The sequence below is a fragment of the Mugil cephalus genome, chromosome 18, assembly GCF_022458985.1.
Source record: "Mugil cephalus isolate CIBA_MC_2020 chromosome 18, CIBA_Mcephalus_1.1, whole genome shotgun sequence".
NCBI classification, from domain to species: domain Eukaryota; kingdom Metazoa; phylum Chordata; class Actinopteri; order Mugiliformes; family Mugilidae; genus Mugil; species Mugil cephalus.
In genome coordinates this window covers 13,726,159-13,746,949 of record NC_061787.1, presented here as the reverse complement: position 1 = coordinate 13,746,949, position 20,791 = coordinate 13,726,159, and the positions used below count along the sequence as shown (strand labels likewise).

The 20,791-nt window shown below is 45.0% G+C and overlaps 1 protein-coding gene across 1 annotated transcript in view; it reads right to left on the bottom strand.

The window, feature by feature from the left end:
- LOC125024410 (cadherin-6-like) overlaps window positions 1-20,791 on the bottom strand; it is a 61,213-nt gene that overhangs the window by 30,328 nt on the left and 10,094 nt on the right. Inside the window, exon 2 of the mRNA XM_047612153.1 lies at window positions 9,896-10,285. Within this exon, the coding sequence (XP_047468109.1) occupies window positions 9,896-10,132 (237 nt within the window). The 5' untranslated portion in view covers window positions 10,133-10,285. The remainder of the gene's footprint in view (window positions 1-9,895; window positions 10,286-20,791) is intronic.

Sequence of the window (20,791 nt, the reverse complement as noted above, 5' to 3'; positions counted from 1 at the left end):
CCCCCTCCCACTGCTTCTCCGCCTATTTCCCCTTGCCCTTTTTAATAACCAAGGACATGGTAATAATCGCGGGGGGAGGTAAAGGGCAAAAGAGGGGCACATGTTTACAGACATGAGGCGAACGCGTCGCGCGTAAACCGAGGCCAGTGTCGCCTAAATGTTTACCCCAATAAGTGGGCGCTGGGAGGTAATTCCGAGCCCTGTTACCGACACCTCGTTAGCGCCAGCTTTGAGCCAGCTCTGATTTTGCCAGCTCGAACTTACTTGACTTTCTGTTGTGTCTGCAAAAAGGGCTCTTGGCACTGCCGGTGGACAGACTGCGGGAGGATATTGCGCGTCGCAGCTGGGTCACGTGGGAGCACGTTGCAAAGTCTCCCTTCTCATCATATATTAAAAAGCTTTTCATCCCAGGTGCTCGGAAGCTTTACTAATTCATGCTGTTTTATCAGGACGAGGCTGGCACATGTGCGGCGAACAGCTTTGTGGATTAACATCTTTAACACTATTTTGTTCGTCTGCTCGGATGCTGGTAAAAATGACTGTTTTCATTCCTTTTCACTGTCTGTCTAACCGAGCCGGCGTTGCAGAAGTTTAGCGTCTTCGAGTTAGGATCTACGTCGAGGCTCTGTTTCATTCACCCATTTTCACCCAATTCTGGTCAAAACAACTCTTTATTATTATCACTATTATTGTTATTATTTCCTCTGTCTAACCAAGCTAAGAGAATATTCTGCAGAATTGTATTTGTTTTCTGTTCTGCTTTACAGTGCGTGCTTACAAACAGAGACACAGTCGGCTGAAAACAATCCACTTCAACATTATTATCTTTCTCCCGCTGTTATAGCTGCAATGTCCTTTTCTATGATTGTGTATCAAGCTGCCTATCTCTGCCGGCACGACAATTCAGTTAATAACCGTTGAGTCCTCTCCTTTCGGCTGAGATGTGAGATAGACAGTGTGACATATGCTGTGTCGACTGTCATTTCTATGGAAACAGAGAGATCTTGAGGTTGTGAAGAGTTACTCCTTGCTCCCCTGAAGGATATTACAAGGCAGCTCCGAGTATCGAACTCCAGCTCCTGCCGCACTGACCCCCATCCCTCCCAGTTGCCCACCTTGCTGGTGAGGAAAATTTACTGCTGCCCTTCTACTCAAATTAAGAGCCACGGGAAAAAAAAAAAATAATAAAAAAAAAACTCTCCCGGAAATCAATGTGGCAGCCCAACGTGCATTCACAATGGCCCCCTGATCAATTTATATCGAAAATGCAATTAAACTGTCACGGTGGGAGAAAAGAAAGCCACATGTGCATTCAGTATGGTCACCAAGATGCTCTGGCACATCGATAGCGAGCCTTTTCTCCTTTGCCCTCCTATGGTACCAAATCGTAAAACAAAAAAGGCAGAGAGCATGACGCTATATCCCCCAACTCTGAGATGTCTGGTCTTTCCCTGAAACACGAGGACAATAGAAAGAAATATCCATCATATCATATCATATCATTCTGTTACAACAGAGACCTTATTTTCTTAAAAGAATCTATTATTCCCAGATGAAATTTAGACTTTAGAGTTTGTTTAGTTTAGCGCAGCGCAATGTTTTTCAGGACAAGGACCCACAATATTAAACTCGGCCTAGTGCTTATAAATATACATTATTATCATTTTGCATTCAATATTAAGCGACGATAATACACAGGTTCAAATATTCTCTTTTTGTCAAACAGATACAACAGCAGGGTGCCCGTCCAACAGCCGTAAACATAAACATACATACATATACAGTATATCATCAATATCTAATATTGCAGAGGACTTCTGGGATTTCACCTGAGGACTGAAGTGGATCTAGGCCAATTGTGGGGAACCTTGACTCAGCAGCCATGGGGGGCGGGGCCTACTGTGTACAGTAGTCTTAGATTGACAGGTCTTGGCTAGTTCCTGTATCGCTGTATGAGGTCTGACTGAAAGATAACGTCCTCTGCCTCCATTTGGATTCATGTAAATGTGTATTTAAAGAAATTAAAAAAAAATATATATAAAAATGTTTAATCAACGAAAGATTTTGTGACTCCCCCTCTGCAGTACCACCACGGACCCCCTAGAAGTCACGGATCCCCTGTTGAAGACCTATAATTTTGCAGTTGTAGTTCTTATAGTTGTTGTATGAATCACACCAAGGACATAAACAGTGGTTACAGAGCTTTAATGTACAGACACAACCAACCAGCATTAAAGAAATACTGGCAAGGAAGGCCTACTGTGAAGTCACCTCACACCGCTGGTGCCACGACTACAACTGCAAAGACTACAGCCAACAATCAGTCAATAACGTACATTCTGCACCTTTGTGAATGAAAACACCTCTTAATACCAGCAAGTAGCGAGGAGTTTAAACAAGAAAAAAAGGACAAGCTACTTTTAGCTGGGAGGCTAGGAAGCTAAGACCAACTGCTAACCTGTTGAACGTAGCTGACCTCTCCTAGAATCATTCTGATCAGTCGGCCTACACTTTATTCATTGTTGATGATCACGTTGTCGTGGAAACGCCATCTGTATGCTTTTCTACATGCTTAACAGCCACTCAGGGTGATCTCTCTGGCCGTCTCATTACGCCGCCAATTGAACATGGTGAATTGCCCGAAAAGCCTCCCATAAGGGAACAATTTGTGCCAACAATGCGGGACAGACCGCCACAACTAGGGCCACGGACCCTCGCCGACAGTGAGCTGGCCGTGGCCGTGGTGTGTCACGGCCCTCATATGGGCCGATAGTTGGATTTTGAGTCATGCTAGCTGCTCCCCTGATTCTGGTCACTATGCTATAAGCTAACAAGCAGAATAACAAGTTAATAACTACCATACAGATATTAGAACGGCGGCAGGTGTCCTGTGTGCATGAAAGCAAACGCGCGCAACCGTTCCGAAACTAGAAATTGTGTCACATAGTTTGCAACAGCGTTCTAAAATTACTCTCTATGTTGAGAGACAAAAGAAGCCAAACTTAGTCACACTCACATCAAGACTAATGAAACTTGATTTCACAGAATACTTGAAGCAAGTCAATTTGCATTGGAAACAGGTAGAAATGTTCTCACATTTCGGAAAAAAAAAAGGCTTCAAGGACTCAATTACAGACAAAACATGGCTTAGAGGAGGAATTCTTCTCAGTGAATCACCCGCGAATCAAACTAAATGACATTTACCTAAACCATTCTCTCACTATCATGCTATATTTTTCAAAACCTTACTCACTTATCTTCCTCTATGAAACGATATCATAATATTTCCAACGGTTTCCTCTTTTTTTTTTTTTTTCACGGTGAAAGATATTTATTTCTATTCCTACGTGCTTCATCTTCCAGTTTGAAGTGGGCTGGTAAGTGAAGTGGCACTCATCAGTCATCTGCGCGTGAGAACTTAGAAGCGCGCCGTCTTTGTTTGTGAAATTAATCAGCCTCAAGTGCAGCAAATGTTCGCGCAGACTCGATCTGGCCACCATTTGTGCTTCACTCGAGTTAGGCCAAAAAGATGGCATTGGAAATGGGCTGCTTAGGGCAATTAGCCAGTTAGCCTTTAAGGCCTTGTGTCCTGGCCTGTTGAGAACTGGCTCCCTTCTATGCAGCCAGATGGTAGCCTCAGACTGTGCACAAAAATAGCCTATCAAATGTGTGTTGATGTGTAAACTTGAGATTTGCAGTGAGAGCTGCTGAGACTTAAAGGTGAAATGTTAGTTAGTAGAGTGCGTGTCTCTCCCATGAACGTCTGACATATTTTCTTTTGTGTCGCGTTCATGACCTCCGGTACGTTTTATTTTAATTACAGGGCGTTGGCTGCAGGGCTGTAGCTGCTACTGAGGACATTATGGTGGTAACTACGCTGAGTATGAACTCAGGGATATTTTTTTTAAGGGTCAGTCTGGTCATTTTACACTCAGTAACACGGCATGTCATACTTTTACTGTGCATTTCTTTTAGAGACTATTTTTGCCAAGTGAGGATAAAATCGACCTGAATAGAAAGAATACAGCAACCTCTAAAACCAGGTTGTTTCTACTATTTGAAATCATTTTTTTTTATCTTTACTCCAGTGAGAATATCATTACAAATACCATTTTACACTAAATAATTCCAAATATAAAATAATTAAAAGGATTTTTTACAGTGTAAACAAAAGAATAAATAGACAATCACATCTGAGATTTGAAAAAAAAAAAATAGTTGAATTATTTTAAAATCTGAATGATTAAAGAAGCGTTTTGGATTCAAATTTGTAAAATAATATTTTTAAAAAAAGGCTTTAAAGTCTTTGCACACTTGGACATCAGCTCACAAATGGCTTTTATCATCGGATACTGTTTCAGCAGGTGGGGCTGCTTCCCCTCTTTTGGCCAACTAAATATTTCATTGCGGAGAAGTCTTGACTGTTGACGACTCAAGATTAATTAATCTCGCCCTGACAAATCCAGCAGGGGTCTGCAACAGTAGTAGGCAGGTGATAGCGTGGAGATAATTGCGGGTGTTTGTGGCCACGCTGCCGCATCTCGCTCAGACACGAACACTTCGCCGCTGCAACGTTGTCAGACAGATGTTCGCCGGGCCTCGTCGCCGCAAGACCTCGTCACACCCTTTTCCTTTGCCGCTCGCAAAGCCGAGGAGCGTAATTGAAGTCGCCCCCCACCACCACCTCCTCATTCCCGGGGCACAAGCGGGAACTTATCGCCTAATCAATAAACCCTGCCAATGCGTGCTCCGGGTTGCCACGGGGGACCGCAGGGGTTGCCATGGCGCGGGTACAGCCATGCCTGTGCCATATTGCAAACTCCTTGCCTCTCTGCCAAGGTGAGCAGCTGGTAATGAGGAAGCACGAACAAAAATCCCCCCCCCCCACCCCCACCCCGTCGACAAACAAACACACAAATCCCTGCACCTTTCCACTCCGCTGCCATAAGACGCCCCAGTCCTTTCCCCCAGGTTCCCGCAACCTCTGAGTCATGCAGCACTGTGAAGCATATTATGTCTGTGTTCATCAGTCGTTTTTTGTCTTTCCTGCCCATTACTGGAGGCTTGCAGGGATGTGTGTGTGTGTGTGTGTGTGTGTGTGTGTGTGTGTGTGTGCGCGCACGCTGGGCTGCTTGTTCACATACAAAGAACATTGCTCACTTGCTAGGGACTATGTTGAGGAGTCTACCCACCAGGCCTAGAACCACTGGGACCTATCAGAGGCTGTAAATACTTTATGAGATATGATAGTGCAGCACAAACACTCCTCAACCACAGGCCATTAACCATTTTCAGTGGATATGTGCCCTTTGGTAAAGTAAGAAATAATGAAATAAACAAACATTCTCTTCCCCCAGTGACAGCCCGGGCCCTCCGAGGCCTGTATGCAGCTCGCCTGCTAATGAGAGCCAGAGTACGATTCTCCTCCTGCAGGGAAGGGGGGGAAAAAAATCATTGGCCAATACAGCAAGATTAGCAAGATTAGCAGCCAACCAGCTCCCCGAGAAGGCTCTGCCAGAGCCTCATTCTCCTCTCGATCGCTTCTCTTAATTTCTTCCTGTTAAGAGTTTCCTGTTTCAGGAAAGATTGCAATTTCATTTGTTAGCACTTCACAACTCAATAAAGCTGTTGTAAGAAGCGAGGAGGAAGAGAAAAAAAAAAGAAAAAGAAAAGAAGAATAAAGCAACCGGGGAGAGATTGAGTTTACCAAATAACCGGAGAAGACGAGATGTTGTAATTCAAGTGCAGTTTCATCATTCTATCTTTTACTGTGTGTCAAGAGCTGCTCCCTTGTTTATAATAACCTGTCATTGTGTTATTTCCAATTCACTTTTTCTACCGCTAACAAAAGTGGTTTTGTGCCATGCTGTGTTCTCCGGTTGCCATGATGTCACTTGCAGTGACAAAAGCCTTCTCTTTTGTGTTTCTCATCATTTCTGTCTTTCTTTTTTTCCCCCCCATTCAGACCCTCCACATTGTGAAAATGTGGCCTCCACCTGAGGATGCAGTTGCAGATGCTTGTTCTCCGTGGCGAGCCATGTGTTCAGCTCAAAAGCTATTCATTCCCTTTAGGGCCCCATTCATCACTCGCACTTTATCTAGCAATTAACAAACAGTAATTGCAATCAGATAAGATCTACGTTGTGCAATCCTATGTGACAACTGGCTAGTGAGCCGACAATGAGGAGAAGCACCCAGCTGCATGTACTCGGGGAGGGTGGGGGGGGGGGGGGACAACAAGCGCTCGCAGTCATGATTAAGTGTGCCGCTCGAAGGTTGATGCCTTAATGGTGTCTTCAGGAGATGGGCTCTCAGGCCGCGGCCCCTGGCTCTCTAAGTGTATACCACACTCAGATAATCCATTCTTCTTTCGCTATTAGTGCTTTTACAAGCTAAAAGGACGAGTGGCACATCAATCCCCACTCTCTAAAGACAGAGTGGTTTGACGAAGCTCCGCGCTTACTTTTAATCTTGACTCATTTTTATTTATTTTTTTTTCCCAGCGCTTTTTTAACTTTTTGGTTCTCCCATATTTGCTCGCCGCCGTAATCCTTTTAGACCAGGGCTGAAAGTCAGCGCTCGCTCGGGGAGGACGCATGTTGCAGAATCTCATTTGGTTGGATGACTCCCATCCTCCGCGGAACGCACGATAGGAATGCAAAGCACCAACCCCATTCAGCCCCTCGCACAAAACAGCCTTTCTTCCCCCTCTGCCGACCCGACCTTGACCACGACGCTTCGCCCATCTCCTCAATTACAGTAAGTTGGGAGGGGAGGCTGATGTCTTGACTTCCGCCTCACCGCGTGTAAAACGCGCATTATTCGGAGCATCTTTTCGTGCGTCCACCACGCAATATTATCTGGGTCGACGGCGTGTTTTCATTTTGCTGTAGAAATCATACCTTTGCGGGAAGTCATATTTTACCACGGGGCACGACGGCCACTTTACGCCGGCTAGATGTGAGCGGAACGGACACCGCGCAAGCAGCCACGGAGACAACAGCGTGAGCAAAATGCATTGGACAGCGAACAGTGGACGAAGCCTGGGGATGGATGGATGGATGCTCCGTATGTGAGCACCACCTGAGTATCATGTCAACTGTCAGGCGATCACAGGCGGAGCGATACATCGAGGATACGTACAGAAAGTTATTTGTTTCGAAGCGTCTCATTAAGAGGCGATCTTTTCCTTTGAGTTAACTTCGTAGAGGACGATTACGCCGCCTCCAAATCCATTATGCTACTAAGAAAAGGCACCGCAGGTAGCTAGTTTCTCCACTTTAGTGCTATTACAGAAAGTAAACTTTACAAAATTAAGTATCACAAATTTAGACCTTTTCTTTCGTGTGTCACTGTATTATGCAAATGAGGCAATATCGGGTGGAATTTGCATTCATTTGGATTGATGGATGTGGAGGATGGGGGAAAAAAATAGGAGAGCTCCTCATAAATATGTATTGACAAGACACTAAATAATGAGGCATTTTTACATGAACAGAAATAGCAACTTTTCAAATGTCGGATGTGTTGCACCAACACTGGCTTCATAGAAAACAGAAGAAAATAAATACATCCCAGTAGGGTAAACAAACAATAGACGTCGAGGAAAATACACAGAACAAGAGAGAGAGAGAGAGACACAGCGGGAGCTGGAAGTCGTTACTTTGCTGCAAACGTCTCCTGCCACTTTTTTTTTGTCATTCATGAACTTAGTGGTCCAGCGTTTGTAATCACAGCCGAGCCTCTCCGCACATGCTCTTCCTCTCCTTCATTTTTTCCTTCCTCTGCTGCCGCGTCTGGTCTGCGGCTGTTACGCCGAACACTTCCTCTGTTCATTCTGAGCAAGTCGGAAATTGAAAAAGCTGCAGGAGAGAATTTTGAGGAGCGCTCTGCGCCGCGTTTGAGAGCCGCACGTGTTCAAGCCTGGACAGGTCTGAAATGCTCACCCGAATCGCCAAGCATAAACCCATACAAACACTGTACGGGACGAACTTAAACTCTTGACCGTTGCACGCGTTATTTTGCATCTCGTAGACTTTTTACATGTCTGCAGTTTTAGTATGAATTCCAAAGCAGCACTATTTCAGATTTTTAACAAATTCATATTTTTTACAGTCAAGGTTTTCAGTAGTCAGAGTTCTCAAATATTAGTCAAAACATGCGCGGCTCTGAAAGGACTCAATGAAAAGGTTTACCTTGGATGTCTATTCATTTAAATCTGAAACTATGACACTTTTGTTACTGAACGGTCCTCGGCATGCTGAACTGATGCTATTTATTGTTACAAATGTTAATTTTCACTTTTTCGTACTATCCTGCGGCCATTTAGTTTTATTTGTCATTGAAGTTGAATCGTCTCGTGTTCTGCCCACCTTTGTCCTTAGCCCTGTTCTTCATATTCTTTGCATGTCCTTAAACTCTGTAAAATGTCACATTAAAGGTTAAAATGCACCAGGAAAAGTGTTGCATCGCGTAGCAAACGTAGGCTACTCAGCTACAATAGCAGTACACGATGCTTTATCAAAGCAGTACCGCATTGTGTGACTTTACAACTAAATGCACACATTTTTGCACAGCTTAACAAGTCAAAGTTTTGACACATTAAAATGTCAGTTTTGAAATGCATAGCGAAAATTTATGTCACTGCGCAAATGTGGGCTCGAAACCTTCAACACTGGTAAATATTCCGTAAATTCCACAACAGTATTGTAAACCTTGGCAAAGAAATATTCACTTTTTTTTTTCTCTCAAGTTCTCAAATAATACACATAATCACCTCAGTATGGTCAAAATAGCTTACCTTGAAAATTTTTATATTCAAACCAGTAGCTGTCACATTTTTTGTTACTTAACTGTTCTTCATGCTAGACGTGCCCTCAGTTTTTCTCTGGTAAGTACAAAAACAACTCTATGACTATGACTGTTTTGTGGCCATTAAGTTTGATTTGTCATTGAATTTAAATGCATAAATTTAAAATGAACTCTTCTGCCGTAGCATGTTGAGGATTAATCTCTTATGCCATTTAACTCTGTAAAAAATGTTACATGAATAGTTTTGTGTAAAGTGCTAGATGTGATATCGCCTGGTAGTTTCGAGTAAATCAGCAATATACTGCACAATATGACACTTACGTGTTTCTGAGCAATTTAAGATGCATCATCTATTAGGTGTCTACACATGATCGCTTCTGCAATGACTCAGCAAAGTAGTTAACTTTGTAACAAAGTAGAATTTCTTTTATTTAAATCAGGAACAATTGTACGTCTGATGCAAACTGAAAGTGTGAAGAACTGTTAAGTACCAGATACTCTTTAATTGGTGCAAGAGTCAGTGTTGTACTTCTGCTTCCACTGATTTTTTTGGATATTTAGTCTTGTCATTCCAAATTTAAATTCTGCAATTTAAAATGCTGCGATAACTCACGTGCGTGGCTTATTGAGGAGAAACCTCTCTTCCGTTAAATGAGACATGACAAGCATGTGTCTACGCATAATATTCCCCTGCATGGTCCTAACTTTGGTAATCCTATCGTTTCCATCAGGGATCCAAGTCTTTTTTTGTTACTTGGATACTAGTAGCCACTAAAGTTAGCATTTCATGTCTTACCCTTGTTAACATACTAGTTGTCATTGAATTTAAACCTGTGTCTCCTATGTCCTGACATCAAATCGAGCAGTTTTAGTTTGAGATGTTTGTCTTGTACTGCTTGGTCTGACTCGTGGTTTTTGGATCCCATAACCTGGTCTTTGCTGGACTCATCTGTGATCATGACACGAAGCTGCTGTTTTTCATCAACAACAGGCTCTGGCATAACAGCTGTAGTCTAGCCTGCCTGTGGAGCAGATGCTGCAGTGTGGCTGATAAAAGCAAGGGGAAAGAAGATTGCTACACTACCTTTCCGACGTACTGCATGTCCAACCCGGTGTACTCCTCCAACAAAAAGAACTGGTTCCACATCCAGCCTCGTTTAGAGCGTCTCAGCGGCACTCCGTTGGCATCCTGTCCCGTAAGGCCCGCGGACCCCCTCCGCCCCCCTGTAGTCCTTCGCAGGGCCCTGAGCCCGTCCCCCGGAGAGCTGAGGTGGGCCATGGCCCACAGCATCATCAATACGCAAATCTTCCCTCTATCCATGGCCACGCCACCACAGCCTTCTGTCTCGTCTCCCCACCTTCCTCAGCGGTCTGCGTCCGGTGGTTGCTGGTCAGAGTACCGGCTCAGTTCTCATGCTGCAATCTACCGAAGCAGGAAGGGCTCCTCAGACTCACGCAGGGCGGCGACCAGCACCTGGAACATTTACACAGACAAACAAGAGTGTCAATACTGGGAGGAGAAGCGGCAATTTGTTACTGCACTTGTTTTTGTTTCACTACCTGTAGTCAAGACCCACCCACTGGGTCCGGGAGATGTAGCGAAATCGAATGAGGTTCACAAAAACAAACAGACCCCTCAGCATAGTGTCCCAAAGAGGTCTTAAAAATCAATACGCAAAAGTTAATTGGAATGGAATGGTAAACATTACTTCCACTTTGAGATTCTCGATTTCCGTATGTACTTGAGTCTTGTGCTGTAAGTTACTACTCAGTTACCACTGACTGCCCTTTACCTGCTGAAATAAATGAAGCTTTTACTCTCAGTTCTCAACTCTTCCTCTGACTCAATCTCTTTTGCTGGCATCTCTTTCCTCTTTTATTAAAGGAGGCCGGGGGAACAAGGAGCCACAGCTTGTCCCCGGATCTGAATCTCTGGGTCCCTCCCCGTCACTGTCATCGCCGTCACCATCTCCACATTCGGCTTCTCACATCCCTCCATCTATTCCCACCGGGTCAGTCAATTAATAAGCTTCCTTGCTTTCCAAATTAGTTTCAGATTTCAAAAAACTATGCCAATCTTCCACCAGGATTTAACTTACTAAATGTGAACTTTTTATTTTTTAGCTTTTTTTTTAACGTTTCATGCTACAAATTCTACATTTTTCCACATCCTGTGAATAAACCAATTCGAAAGGTGTCACCTCGGGATTTTTGTAATCAAACTGGTAATCCGGAGGATGATCATGGCTAACAGTTTGAAAAATAACCACCAGCTGCAGCCACGTTCCTGTGTGAATCCATCGTCGACAAATCTGTGCTCATTAAAGTCGACATACTCCAGGCGGAAGATTTCAAGTCGTCAAACACAGGTCAAAGACGTGCACGGGGGCCAGCGTGATAACGGCAAATCACTCAACACTCTCACATCCACACAAGCCGACCTGATGCACATTCATGTGCTCACACGTGTTGAATATCGGCCCTGTGAGTGACGGGCGGCTTGAAACTGATAAATATCAGATTGGAAATTTTACACATCAATGTATAGGCTTACATCTTGTACAGCATGTGTAGAGCTACGTTATCAGCATTAAGCCTCAGAATCAACATCTAATAGAGTGCGAGGTTGTGTGCCGGGCAGCCTGTTATATCTTTTTAAACAATCTGCTTGGGCTCACTTTGTTATCGGACGCAGCAGAATGCCAATGGAGACCCTGGGCAATGTCAACCCCAGTTTATTACCTTAAGATCAGTGTAAAGATACTGAACAAAATGAGTGTTTGCAAACCGCAGAGAACGGCCCTGATGTGGGCTGTAGAATATCCCAGCTCTGCGCCTCGCAGTTATTTCTCCGTCCTCTTTCACCGCCCGCCGTCCTCCGAAGGCCAACGCAGAACACAAAGGTGAGAAGGAAACGGAACAAGAGGAACGGCGCAGGACGGAGGTGGAGGAACAGGAGAGGGGGTGGTAGGAAGAAAGAAAGAAAGAAGGCCATGTATTGTGCTTTTGTTCTCATTATTCCTCGGCTGCTGGGCGATATCCAGGCTGCCTGTGTTCCTCAGTTGGGGTTTGGTGGGAGGGTTATCAGCGGGTCCGCTGGGGAGCGTCAGCAGCGTTCCTCCGTATCGCGAGTTCTCAGAAGGCAGGTGGAGGGAGAGGAGGGTGCAGTCTACCCCAAATGTATGGCCAGGCTTCCCTTGCAACGGTACGTTCGGGGGGAATGAGGAAAAGGACATGAATTAAGTACCCTGACCTGCATGCAGAAGTGGAGCCAGACAGACTGAGGGGAACGGAGGCGGGTAAGGGGAGCGAGACGAAAAGGAAAGGTGCCGGCTGATGAGAGCGGAGGCAGCGGCCCTGTCACAACACCACACTTTGGTCTCGGATACCAGATCTAAGTTTCTGTAAAAAAAAAAAATCTGAGGCCGCAGAAATAAAGAAGCCCATCGAGCAATGTCACAGAACAACCACTGAGATCTTCACAAACAGATGCCTCGCTGTGTCGCCTGGGACGGCTTTGTAGCAGCTTCTGTACAGGGGGTTTGATGCTGGCTCGGTGTCTCTGTTGGCTCGACGAAGAAAATACAGTAGCTGCATATTTCACAACCGCGTCGAGGTGCAAAGATTCACTTGGAAACATAACGGAGGGTTTGATGGAACTGCATGTTTTCAGCTATTTGGCTCCATGTGTTCCACTACCAGAGGTTCTTCAAGGAGGTTTAAATGCCTTGTTTACTTCACTCCTTAGAAGATCGTCCCGGAGGTCACAGAGGGCAAGGACACGGACGTCACGCAGACACGCTGGTCGACTGCGAACTGGTGTTATTAACAATGCATCAGCGTACCTAACTTTGCCTTCTTCACATGCCCAGAGAAAAGCGTGGAGGCTCGCTGTGAGCTGCAGAGCCTCAAAAATGTAATCTATTGTAGGCAGCTACTGTGTAGCTAACAAAAAGCTAAAGACGAGAAATAAAGTGAGATCAAAGGAGACGAGAAAAAAAATATATAAAATATGAAGTTACAAAGAAGTAGAATCCAGAGAGTGAGAGTGCTAGTGGTGCAAATTATCTTGTCTGTGTGACCATGTGTGCTATTTATACGGCAATACAGCAATTTCCATCTGCACATGTATCAGAAAGTATATACATTATTGAATATTTAATTTTCTTAAATGAAGTAGACAGTGATTCACTATAGCCTCAATGTGATTCAGTTTCTAGATTTGCCGCCAAGACACAAGACATGACACATATACCCCGTCCTTGTATTTATGTTGCATGGGTTCTGGACATGGGATGAAAGAGTTGTTGTTGTTTTTGTTTGTTTTTTATGAAGAATACATGAAAAAGAGGTCCCGCTAGTCTACTGTCTGTGTGCAATCCATCCAGCCCTGCATCAGTTCCGGGCTATGATCTGGGATTTATCACGCTTGCTGCTAATTTTTCTTTTATTAATAACCCCGAACCCACTCAGTTTGAGATATTCACGGAAATTCGTCATGTTCTTCTCATACTAAAACCACAGAACTTGTCATCAAAATGATTGGTTTCTATTGTTAAATCACTCCATCGACCAAATCATTTTTGTTTATTCAGTTCCACACTACCATTCTCTTTCTGATTTTCTATTTCTATTGCTTGTGCCAAATAATATACAATACTTTTGTATACAATATACAAAAGTGGATAATGGCACTTCATTGCAGGCAAATCATCTTTCCAAACAAATCTCAAACCCAGTGTTTGTATATTCCCTCTAGATGAGAGGACGGAGCGGAAGGTCAGCATGCAGAACACAGTTACAGATCAGATGTAGTTACCGTGACAACACTAAGGGGCAAGTGGGGGAGGGACAGGGAGTGAAGGAGAGGTAGGGACGTCCTGTCAGAGCAACGTCAGCAGTCAGGCTGGGAGACTGGCCCATCCATTACGTTACCTGTCTTCCAGAGGCAGAGGTAGCCAAGGCATGCCCCTGTTTTCCCCTTATGAGGCAAATTGAAGCTGGGGGTTAGGTCCCCTCTTTCTCTTTTTCCCTCGTGCAATGCAGTTTATAGCTCTCCCTGTTCCCTGCCCCTCCCTGCCTCCATGTCCCAAACCCCATCCCCCTGCCTACTTTGCTTGCGCAGTCCTGAGCTGATATGCATTATCGCTGGGCTTTTCGCTGAAAGCCAGTCACTTTGCATGTGTCCTCTGCCTGGCTCAGCACGAGGGGGAGGGAGGGGAGGGGGCAGGGAGGGAGGGAGGGAGAGGAAAGACTCCCAGGTCAACAGTGCGTGTGCTGATGGAGGCAGGTGAAAGTGAGATGGACTGTCAGGCTTCTTAATAATGCCCGTAGAGAAATAGTCTATCAGACCAACACTCCCTACTTTCTCTAAGCTGCAATTGACATGGTGTAAGTTCTGTTTCCCATCCAAATTTGCAACATGACCGGATGATTTTTTTCCCCCTCTTCTCTCTCCCTACTTTTTCTTTTTTCTTTTTTTTTTATATATATATCCTTCCCCCAGCTCCCACCACACCTCGACTTTATGAATTTACTTAATTGACGCTGGTGAGTAGCATGTGGGACTTCGAGCTATTGATTTGCTGTAGGCTTCAGCGTGGTTGGAAATACCAGCCGGTCTCTGGGGTAGACTCATGAAGCTTTCTACCTCAAGTCCCTCAGCACTGGGAAGCCGGCCTTTTCAATAGATTTCTTCATAATGTCACTGTGGAAAGCTAATGCTTTCACTGTATGGAGGGCTCCGTCGTCCCTAAGGAGCGCTCGCCCCTTGACCACATTTGTCATAGCCTACAAGCCATACTGTACAGCTCCCTGCCCTGATAATTCTCTTGACAAGGGACCGCGGCCAGGAGTAAGTCAGCTAAAGCTTTATTTTGCTACGTCAAAAAATGTCACGGCTGGTTAACGACACTATGGCATATGGAGCCCACTGGCTACGGCAAAATGCTTGCCTCCTTGCATTTGTGCTGTATAAGAGAGAATCTGAAAGAAAGATGGCGGGAGACTTAAGGAAATTTCCAGTTTCTTACAACTTGTTTTTTCTCTGAGACCAATGATAATATTATAATATCGCTACGGAACAAATCAGATAGGTCAATTAGTTATTGTACTAACGTTAGAGACTGTTATTTGGAAGAGAAAATAAAGGAGGAGCGTAAAATCATTACCCAAAATTGACTTTGTAGGCATCCATCACACACTGCATTATGTTGCCAATTATGACCACTATCTATCTATGTGTGCTCACCTCTGGTTTTACCTCCAAGGATTTACTCCTTGCACCGTCAGACTTGTCAGACAGTGCGGTTCTTAGCGATCTGATCACAAGTTGCCGGCTTAAAGTGCAGGCGTGAACACATCCAAGGTGCTTTCACACATTTGAGATCTGGTTACTCAGACAACATCTGGAGGAGGTCTGGGCCACTTGTGATCACAGTCCTTTAGTAGCGTGAAGACACATGCGTCCAGGCCACATTAGTAAGACCGCCTACTGAATGGACCACCACCGATAAGGAAAAAGCATCACGAGTGGCGTCTATTCATTAGTACGAGAGCCTTTTAATATATTTTGTTCTTGTAGTTGTTAAGTTATTAAATAATACAAGAAATGTCAAGTTAAAGAATTCAATATGAGTGGGAATATGAGTACAACCGACGTTTGGGTGTGGAAATAACAAACAGCTGTTATCCTGAATCTGAAGCCGTGGTAGTGATCTATTAGAGCATGGGTCTTCGACAGGGGGATGTAGCAACCCTAACCCTAACCCTAGGGCTGCTAGGGTAGGGTGTAGCAACCCTAACCCAAGGGTTAGGGTTAGGGTTGTTACACATTAACATGAATCCAGCATATTTTAGTACATGTATAAGGCATAGCTTAATATTGAATGCAAAATGATAATAATAATAATAATAACGTATATTTATAAACAGCACTGGACCGAATTTAATATGTAACACATATAGTAGGTCCCTTCTTAATCTCTCCATAAGTTTGGGGGTCCTTGGCCTGAAAAACATTAAAGACCCATGTATTAGAGACAGCAGATAATCTATTTGCATACAGAGCACGAACCTGTGATCGGATCTAAAGTGGTGGCTAGAGACGCGCGTGGAGATGCATTTTAATGCCAGGTTTGAGGACACGTACGGGCCACTTGTGATCTGATCGCTCAGGAAGCACGTCAATACCAGGTCTGAACTGTTGTGAAAATTGATGGAAATTCCCAAAAGTGGTTGCAGTCAACCACATTTCTCTCTTTAAAGAGCAAAACTGTGCAACCGTGATTGAGGCAGCACCAAGGAAAGTACGGTCGTCGCACTCTCGTTCACAGCCATCTTCCTCGAGCGCCTGTCGCCGTGGGTGATTTCTCTAAAAGAGCCACAGGTCTCATCTTTCCCTGTTCGCTTTTTCAGGGAGCGCCATCGTCATAATGAAGGTGTGTAATAGAACATGACACCATAATTATATTCTCCCAGTTAAGAGGCAGTGTTTACAACAAGCACAAGGCTGCCTTTATTTTCTCCCTCCCCGCTCTCTCGCCTGCCCTGTCTTCGCTTCATATCATGTGCCATTTAATTGCATTAAAAAAAAGGGGGCTTGATGAAAAAATGAAAAAAGTAAATTGCTTTAAATTGCCTGTCACAGATTGTGTGGAGTCGCCATAGAGCAATAAGACTTGTGCATTGTGGTGGGTGCTGGGTAAGCAAGATTAATGCGCCTACTGCCAATTTCTGAATGCCCCATGATTCCACGCTCAAAGAATTGCATGGGATAACATTTTGAATCAGAACAATTAGTTATTAAATGTATCTATTGGTTTTATCGAACACGGGGACGCGGAGGATAGAGATAGGGACAACGTGAGTCACACAAATGCGTTCATCAATACATATTGGATCTGGCCGGCTAATGGCCTTTCCAGTGCACGTGTGCTTCTATTACACACAATAGACCTGGGTGGCATTTTAGCCTTAATCTAGACTTGGACTGACCTCTTAGATTAGGCCTCCTCCTCCTCGCTCAGTTTTCTCTTCCACCTTCTTGTTTTTTCTTATTTTTCCCTAACGAGGGGTATGAGCGACACGGCGAAGCACCCCATCGCGCCTGTTGAGCTGAAGACTTCCACAGCAACCCAGAAAAAACCCCGGGGGTGCAATTAAAAGTGAGAGAGGAGAATGTCAGCCAGGGGGACGAGCAAGGGAGAAGCAAAGGGTGGGGGTGGGAGGGGGATGAGAGGGGGAGGAGGGGGGGAGGTTGGGCGCCGGTGCCACAGGTAACGTGGTCATGTTAGAATCCACAGAGGAGGCCCTTAAAGGCTGCTAATGTGCGGAGGTGTCGGCAGCAGGTTGTTCTCCACGGCCTCCTCCCCTCCCTCCTCGCCCCGCCTCGCCTCAGACTCAGTTTGTTAACGGGTGTCCAATTCAGAGTAGGTGTCATTCACATTCCATGCTACGCTGCTCGCTGGAGAAATCCATCCCAAGTGTGAATTGGGAAATGCTCGACCCAAATCCCGGGCTTTCCATTTGTCTTATTGCCCATGTGGGTTAGTGGCTCACAACCGAGTTCCCCGTGGCAAATTATCAGGGACTGAGCATCTGGGTGAACTTTTGCTCTACAAATGCATAAAAAAAAAACACAAATGAGTTTTTGTTTGTGTGTGTGTGTGTTGCTCGTCCTTGGAACAGCATATGGTGACCAAACACAGGAAAAAATAAAAAAAATTCCCCCCAGAACCCTGTCAATATGTATCGATGTTTCGTTTAGCTGAGGAGCCGTGTCTAGACGCGGTGCCGCATTGTCTTGAAAATAACTTCGATGCCCCAGTCGAATCTGACGTACAGAATCACATTCCTCAGTTCGAGGACCATCTCAGACAGATGGAAAGGGATATTATCCAAAAGAAGAAAAAAAAAAAAAAAGCATTGGGGAGGGCAATACCATTGTCATAAAATGATGTTGAATAAACAGCTGAAAACCCCCAGTCAAATTGGTATGCAAAGCTGAAGTGAAATTCCTGACTGAATGTCAGCACTGTAGAGAAAAACACCAGAGACCTCGAGTCGAAATTAGGATTCAACCTACACACTGGAAAAGCGCCAAGATTTAGTTAACGCTGCCCTAAGTCCCCTTTCTGCTTCTAAATAGCACATTAAGTTTCCCTCAAAAATGCGTTACCAATAACATTCAAATTAAAGGACGCTACTGGATATTTATCCGCAAACTAAACTGTGGAAATATTGAGAATACGGCTTTGATATGAAATCCACAAACTGTGAACAATGTCGTTAATCAATTCCCCCGATCATACACAGGGATGCGTGCCGTTGAATGGATGACAGTAATCCAAACAAATTAGCTCAGACTACCCCTGTCAGATACGGGGCTAGCCCACAACATTCATCCCCGTGCACTGCTCCAGAGCTCACTGCAAACACATTACCTTGCCTCGCTGCCCAAATGCATACCAAATAACCCATATAAATCATACAATCTGGGCCAAGTCAATGAGAGCTATTTTGCCTGTTTTTTTCCAGTTATTTCCACCGTGCCATCACTCAGCCGGGCTCGCATCACTCGGTCCGGAGCTCTCTTGCAAAACCGTAGGCAGAGTGGCCCAGTTTAAAACCCCACGGAGGGCTCCTGAAGTAACCACTCGTCTAGTGCACTTGATTTTATGTCTCCTCAGTCTGGACTAAATTGCGGGTTGCCAGCTCTCCACATGCTGCTCTGTCTTTCAGCTCACTTCCTTTGCCTTCTTTCTGTTATCACTTTGGCAAAAAAACAAACAAAAAAAAAACAAAGATGGGTATCTATGAACTTGAGGCAGTGTTTACCGTCAAGTGACAAAGTGAGCGGAGTCTCTGTATGTGATATTTTAAAGCACAAGTCTTCAACAGGGGGTCCGCGGAGTTACTGCAGGGGGTGGTCAATCTTTGGTTGATTAGACATTCTTTATATTTGTTTTAAATTTCCCCCCACAAATTTAAATTTCTCTAAATACACACTGATATGACTAACATAATACACAATGTATACAATAGGCCCCGCCCCTATCGCTGCTCAGCCAATCACGAGGCTGTGTGAATATTTGAACATGTGTATTATTTGAATAGCTTAATATTCAATGAAAAATATAATGTATATTTATAAACAGCACTAGGCAGTTTCTGATTCCACTTCCGAGAATTAATTGACTAAATGAGAGCTTAAAGTCATTATCTCCCCTCGCCAGTTCTACAGCCGCGTGCTGGGTGGGTGGGGGGGGGCTAATGAATGGAGGTTTGATTTCACTAAATGTCCTCTCGTGAAGATTAATAACGCCTAGTACCCTGGTGGCAGGCAGATGTGGTCATCCTCGCTCGGCGGCAGAACAAATGGGCGCGAGACGCCACCCCCCCTCCCCCCCCGCACATGAAGAGCAACGAAATAATAGCTTAATGGCGCTCACGTGGCGTCACGTCAGCAGACGTCCTCGGCTCTGTTTGCTTTGTTCACCGGAGCACGCGTCACCGGCGGATGTGCGGTCTAACGCGGGCCGCATCTGGGGGACTGACAATCTTGAGTGGGAGGAGGGGGGAGGAGGAGGGGGGAGGGCGATGAGCTCGGCGGTTGGTCTGCCGGCTTCCTGCTTTCCCCACTGTGGCCTTTGTGGTGATACACTGGTGGCTACGGGAGCCTCCTTCTCTATGCAAATCAGGGTTTTCTTCCCAAGTGTTTGCATGTCCCCCCGCGCAGTCAAGCACAAGAAAACAAAAGCTGCAACAGCGCAGGAATAATTTTCACATTAAACCTGGCAATTAAAAGCTGTTATTTGTATATCAATAACGCAGTTTACCTCTTAATAATATTGCCCTGGCAGGATATTGGATCACGGCAGAGGTGTTGCTTCTAAAAGGAATAGCGCGTCTTTGGGAGCAGATGCATTGATTGGACCACACAAAGGTCACACTTAGTGCGGTGAATTGAAAATCAGCGGAGGAGTTGTGTTCCCACGTTTGTCTCAGCTTCCCCGTCGTGACAATTACATGAAAGGGAACGACGTGGAAGCACATTTCCATTCAGGCGTATATCGACTGTAGCAGCAGGTCAGCAGCAAGACAGCTACAAACACCATTGTCACACAACACTAAATAATACATGGAGGCAAAACAAAGACGCCGCACATCCTAAAATATGGCCCTAATAAAAGGCTGCATGGAGAAAATGTGTTTCCCCCTTGACTAAGAGTAATGACCTTTCCTTGAAGTCCACCATAAAATAACACAGTGACAGTTAGGAGCACCTGTTTTTGGATTATTAATAGCGGAGGGGGGGAGCATGGGAGGTGGGGGCTTCAAGCGCACTCAGAAATCACACGTGCGCTGATACTCTGGCTTTTGACTCTTCTTAAATTGGACAAAATTCTCTGAAACTAAAGCCAGCGAGGCATTCGAGTGTTAACAAAGCCATTTGTCACGGGCAGGACTTCTGCCAGGGTATCAAGCCAGCCTAAGGATGAAAAAAAATAAAAAATAAAACAACTAAACAAATGAAAATAGTCCAAATTGTATGAATACCATTCGAGACTAGGCCACGGGATTCGCATCTGCATTCAAACGGGCACGCAGAAATACACATCGTTAGGGGTGCTCATCGAGGAACGGAAAGGAGGGCACTCGCCGGCTTTTCATTTGCCGCCGCTTTCCGACCGATCCCGCAGCGGTCGCTGGTAAACGAGGGCCTTTCTGCACAGCTCTCAATCAAATCACGTCAAAAGGGATCCGGGCGTCCTCCGAGATGAACAACAGACGGCCATGATCTCCTCTGACCTTAACTGTGACTCATGTTTATTTACCTCAGCTAGTTATCCCTGAGGGACAGCGGCCTCATCACAGAAATGAGCGCCGTGATGGGCTGCTGCTTTTTTTTTTTTTTTTATTGCCACTCCCGGGGACGGATGACTCTAATGAACAAAGAAGCCTCATTGATCCAAGTCAG